Source organism: Aureobasidium subglaciale, assembly GCF_000721755.1.
Source record: "Aureobasidium subglaciale EXF-2481 unplaced genomic scaffold scaffold_40, whole genome shotgun sequence".
In the NCBI taxonomy this organism is placed as follows: Eukaryota; Fungi; Ascomycota; class Dothideomycetes; order Dothideales; family Saccotheciaceae; genus Aureobasidium; species Aureobasidium subglaciale.
Genome location: NW_013566955.1, coordinates 30 through 6018, shown reverse-complemented (window position 1 = coordinate 6018; position 5989 = coordinate 30). Strand labels below are relative to the sequence as shown.

Here is a 5989-nt window from a genome sequence, read left to right as displayed (position 1 = left end):
TATCGCTATGAGATATGCATGGATATCAGGAAGCTAGAGAGAAAGAAAGAAGCAGGGCGAACGTGTCACTCAAGCTATGACGATGATCGACCCCACACGCGTCGTCGCTCCTTCCCTGCAGAGTGCAGCCCGATCACAAGCCGAACAGACAAGAGTCAGGGCCAGGACAGCGCCGAGCTTCCGCTACCCGGGCCCATCAACGTGTTCCGTCTAACAAGAACATTCCACTTGCTCCTTGATATTCTTCTTCTAGGCATGGTGTTTGCTACCTCCTAGACACACTTCATCATGTTTCAAGTAAGCTCCACAACTCCTACAACACATCAAACACTCTCCTGACTCTCACCATCAGCGCCTCAAAGGCAACTTGGACTCCTTTCTGGACTCCAAGATTGCAGAGGAACAAGCCCGCCAGCGAGGCCAACCCGGAACATCATCGCCAATCAAGCGAACCCCCTCATCCGCCGCCAGGAGAGGTGTATCACGGACAGAATCGCCCAACCGACCTGGCAATCGTGCTCGCGCCGACTCAAATCGTGGAATCCCTGCAAAGGGTCCTGATCCGAGCGAATTTGTCATTGAGGACGATGAGACTCCGACTCGTACCGCTACTCCCAACCCTGTTGTGACCGACACCCCACAGGCTTCTGGAGAACAGCCCGACGCTCTGACCAACGAGAAGGAACCCTCCCAGACCGATGCTCCTGTATCCGAGAAGCCTCTAGATGGCGCAAAGCAAGCCGAAGAGCTGCCTCAGGACGTCCGACAGAAGCTGCGTAAACTCGAGAAGCTAGAATCGCGCTACACGGAGCTTCTCCGATCCTACCGCATCGCTCATGCAAGGGTTACTGCAATCGAGCCTTTCGAGGCTGCACTCCGCGAAAACACCCCTCTCACATCTATCGCCGATCCCTCCGCCCTGACCGAGTACCTCATGCAACTCAATCTCAAGGGCGACATGGTCATGGAAGAGTACAAGAAGGTTACTGGCGAGAAAGACGACATCAAGCGCAAACTCGACGATGCAGAAAAGAGGGCCAAGGAGGCACATGACGAGGCTGCTGGTCTGAGAAAAGAGAGGGACGAAAAGAAGGCCGCTGTCGAGACTGATCCGCTCGGCGCAACTACTCTGTCGGTGGACGACAAGGATATAAAGTCGACTAGAAAGAGCGAGGATTTCTTTTCTTACGAGGAAGAGGCTCCACGCCTGCAGGAAGAGTTGGACCAAAAGACCCGCCAAGTGGACGAATTGAACGACAAGATTACTTCTCTCGAGACCGAACTCAAGACTGCCCAAGATTCTGACAAAACGGCCCGTGAAGAACTTGAAAAGGCAAATAAGGACCAGTCAAGCGCAAAGGAGTCTCAATCCGAATCAAACACTGTCTCGGAGAAGAAGGTGGCCGATCTGGAGAAGCAAAAGAGCGGGTTTGAAGAAAAGGCTGCTGAGCTGGAAAGACAAAAGACACTTCTGGAGAACAAGTTGCACGACTCAGAGGACACCATGAACAAGATCAAGTCTCAATTGGACCAAATCAAAGACATTCCCGCATCCGACAAGGAACCACTCGATTCGCGCATCAAATCACTCGCTCAAGTCCTCAACCAAGCGAATTCGGACCTCAAGACTGCAAACAGCCAGATTGAGGAGTACAAGACGAAATCTGCTTCTGTCTCTGATGCTCTCGAGAAACTGGAGAAGGAGAACAAGACCAGAGTCAGTCAAGACAGCGCTTCCAAGAAGTCCAGTGATAACGACAAAAAGCGTCTGGATACTCTGGACAGTCTAGTCAAGACGTTAAAGTCACAACTTTCCGAGGCCGAGGCCAGCAAGAAGTCGATACAAAAAGACATGGATGACGTGCGTGACGAACTCAAGAAGAGCGAGACTGGGCTAAAGGCTGCCAATGAGGCTGCCTCAGCAGTGACGACTCAAGACACATCACTGACTGAGCTACGTGGCCAACTGGAGACCGCTGAAAGAGAGCGCGATGACGCTTATCAGATGATACTTGCGTGTGGTCATTGTAAGATTCCTGAACAAGAGAAGCCTGAAGTCAGCGCATCAGAGCCCAACTCCACTGTCGCCCCCGCGGAAGCTGAGCCCGCGCAAGCAGCCGAAAATGGCGCGGCAAAGAAAAAGAGCAAGAACAAGAAAAAGAAGAAGGGCGGTGCTGCTGCTACTGCTGCAGCAATTACCAAGCCTGCTGTAGAAAGGTCAGAAAGCGCGTCACCGTCATCTGCACCTTCACCAAAGCCTGAGGAGACGTCTGTACCCGTCGCTGAAGACTCGATATTAACGCCTGAGCAATTGGCCGCTGCTAGAGCACACATCACCAACTCTCTCAGTAAGCTGGTACCAAGAGCCACTCCAACAGAGAACGGTGATCAGAAGATCAAGGAGTTACACACCGTAATTGAGCAGAAGGATGTCGAGATCAACGATCTGACTGCTCAAATTGAGAAGAAGGAAGCTGCCATCGACAGACTAGATGCCAAGCTCAAGGGTGAAGACGATCTGAAAGAGGAGATTGACGATCTTAGAGAGCAACTGAAGGACATCGGAAACGACCTATGTGGCGCAAGAGATCAAATCAAGACCTTGAAGACGCAAAAAGACTCGGCCTCTGGCGAACGTGCTGAGGAAATGAAGCAACTCGAAGACAGATGCAGGTCCCTACAGAAGCAATGTGAGGATCTTCAATCCGACATCAATTCGAAGACGGAGGAGCATATCAAGGTTCAGAAAGAACTTGACGAACTCAAGCGATTCTCTGGTGCCTCGAGCAAAGAGCTGGAGGCTAAACTCTCCTCTATCAGAAAGGAGAAGGACGCCTTGGAAGCCACACACAAGAAACTCGAGAAGGAGTCCGAGATATTGAAGTCACGTCACGAAGAGTCGAGCGAGAAGCACAAGAGCTTGACTGCTCAATTCGATGACCTAAAATCCAAGTCTTCGTCGTTGCAGACTGATCTCTCTGCCGCCAATGAGTTGGCACAAACCAGATACAAGGATCTGACCGCGTTAAGGGAGCATCTCAACAAGATCCAACCCGAGCTCACGAGTCTTCGTCAAGAGGCCACTGATCTCAAGAAGATCAAGGACGATCTGACCGCAGCCAACAGCACTATTCGCAAGTTGGAAGCCAAGGAGAAGGATTTGCAATCAGAAATCTCATCCTACAAGTCACAGTCGAAAGATAAGGATGCGGAGATCAAGTCTCTTAACGATAGAGTCAAGCAGAATGCTGAGCGCACTGCGACACTGGAGGAGCAAAACACAAAATCGCACAAGGATCTTCAACGGGCAGAGAAGTCACAGAAAGAAGCTGTCGAGTCAAGAGAGAAGCTCCAAAAAGACCTCAGCAAAGCTCAAGAAGAGTCTTCCAAGCAGCGCGAGAAGTTGCAAAGTCTCGAGAAGCAAGTCACGGCGTTGACTCAAGAGTCTTCCCGTCTAAAGGAAGAGCTCCAACTCAAATCCGCACAACAGGCGTCCTCCCAATCCCTCATGGACAGCATGCAAGACCAAACCCGCGAACTGGCCACCCAGATGAAGGAAGTCAAGGAACGCTGCGAGAGTCTCGAAGAAGAACTCGCAGACGCCCACCGCCTCCTCAGCGAACGCAGCAGAGAAGCAGAAACCATGCGCCGTCTCCTCGCCGATGTCGAAGGCCGCGCCGAATCCCGCGTCAAGGAGATGCGTGAACGTATGGATATCGCAATCGAAGAACGCGATCGAGCAGAGGAAGAATCCGTCACACTTGGCCGTCGCCGCGCCCGCGAACTCGAAGACCTCAAACATAAACTTCGGGATGCAGAGACATCTCTCTCATCCATCAACGACGAAAAAGAAGACTTTGAACGCAAAGAGTCGCAGTGGCGTAAACATCGTACAGAACTCGAGAGGAAAGCAGAAGCTAGCAAGGAAGAAGTTGCAGAAGTCAGAATGGCAATGTCACAACTCCGTGACGCTCTGGAAACTCACGAACGCACCTCCCAAGCCCTCGAGAAGGAAAAGACTGATATTGGAAAAACGTTGCAAGAAACAGAGACACGTCTTTCTTCATTGCAGAGATCAAGCAAGGCACTGGCAGACGAGATCAAAGCTCTTAAGACAAGGGCTGAGAAACCATCTGCTCGTTCTTCACTAGAAAGCTCACGTATAGGATCGCCCATGGGAAGCAGAAATGGCAGTGTCTCTGAAACTAAAGGGGAAGCTGTTAATTGGGTTTATTTGAAAACAGTGCTCTTACAGTTCTTGGAGCAAAAAGATCGGAAGCATCAATTGCAGTTGGTGCCTGTTTTGGGCATGTTGTTGCATTTTGACAAGTAAGTTTTCCTGAGTGTGTCTTTATTATTGTGAGTGACCCTTGCTAATAAGGTGCTGTTATAGGAAGGATGAACAGAGATGGGCAAGTGCTATCTCGTCGTTGTAATGGGGATATACGAGCTTTTTCCTGCTACATGCCCAAATGTCTTCGAGTCCAGGAAAAGATACACATCGATGGTTTATTGATTAAGCTGAAGTACCCTGAAGCGCCGCACCCCTCGAAGCGCCGCAACGCGTAAACACTCAATTCTCGTCACCTTCTTTAATCAATCAATCTTATACCACAACCACGTCGTCGTAATGGATCAACGCGAGCTCACGATACAAACCGCCCTCCACGAATTCAATACAGGTGTTTTCACATCCCTACGAGCCGCCGGTCGCGCGCACAACGTCTCCGAACGAACCCTTCGTCGCCGACGCGATGGAATTCTGGATCGACGTACTGCTCACGCTCACGAACAACGACTGTCTCCACGACAAGAGGATTTTCTTGTTTAATGGATACTTGAACAGGAGGCACAGGGGTTTCCTCCCTCTCACGCTCGCGCTCGTGAAATGGCTATTCGCGTTCTTCGTCTCAACGGCGACGATAAACCATTAGGTAAGAGATGGATCACAAAATTTATACGAGATAATCCACGTATTGCCTCAGTTATTGGAAGGCCTATTGAGGCTGCTCGTATTAACGGCACGCATCCTGACCTCATTCAAGAGTTTTATACAGCTTACGAAGACGCTGTTCGCCTTCTTAACATTGAGCCTTCAAATACATACAATATAGACGAGCACGGAATTGCCCTTGGTATCTGTGCTAACTCGAGAGTTCTTGGAGACTCCTCTCGTTAACGCTCGTATGTCAAATCACCACAAGATCGCGAATGGGTCTCAATTGTTGAAACTGTATCCCTAATAGGTGGCTTCACGCGCCCTCTGATTATATTTAAGGGTTGTAATCTATAGAGCACTTGGTTTCCTACTGAAACACCTGATTATATCTATACAACCTCTGAAAATGGCTAGACAACAAATAACTACGGTCTCCACTGGTTACAGCGAATCTTTCATCCTAAAACTCAACCTAATAGCGACAAATGGAGGCTTCTTATTCTTGATGGCCATGGCAGTCATACAACCATTGAATTTCTCTGGTTTTGTAAGCAACATAAGATCTTTCTGCTATTCCTGCCCGCTCATTCATCTCATGTACTTCAACCTCTAGATTTGGGGGTTTTTTCACCTCTCAAATCGCGATACCGTCAACAAATTGCAGATTTAGCTGCACTTGATGATGCATCACCTATTAAGAAGCAACGCTTTGTTACCTGCTACCATTTAGCTCGCCTTGAGACATTCACACCTCGCCATTTACGTGCGGGTTGGCTAGCTGCTGGTATCTATCTATTTAACCCTTTAAAAGGGCTGAATTCTTCCCAAATTCAGAAGGCCAGACAAAAGGCAATCACACCACCACTACAACAACCAGTTCCTACCTATCTTACTACCCCTAAAAGCTCACGTCAAGTTCATTTGAATACTCAATTTATTCGGAACAATCAAGACCAGAGACAAGCGCTCTATCAGGTTTACAAGAAGGCTGGTCACGCAATTGACAATCTCAACATCAGAAACGCAGAACTACAAGCTACTGTGGCCAAC

The 5989-nt window shown here is 49.4% G+C and overlaps 1 protein-coding gene across 1 annotated transcript; it reads left to right on the top strand.

The window, feature by feature from the left end:
* Positions 1-5353: 5353 nt before the first annotated feature.
* AUEXF2481DRAFT_55663 (uncharacterized protein) lies at positions 5354-5689 on the top strand (the record flags this gene model as incomplete). Its single annotated transcript, XM_013483581.1, has 1 exon — positions 5354-5689. A coding segment is annotated over one exon (336 nt), but the record flags the coding sequence as incomplete, so codon positions are not given.
* Between the last annotated feature and the right edge of the window lie 300 nt (positions 5690-5989).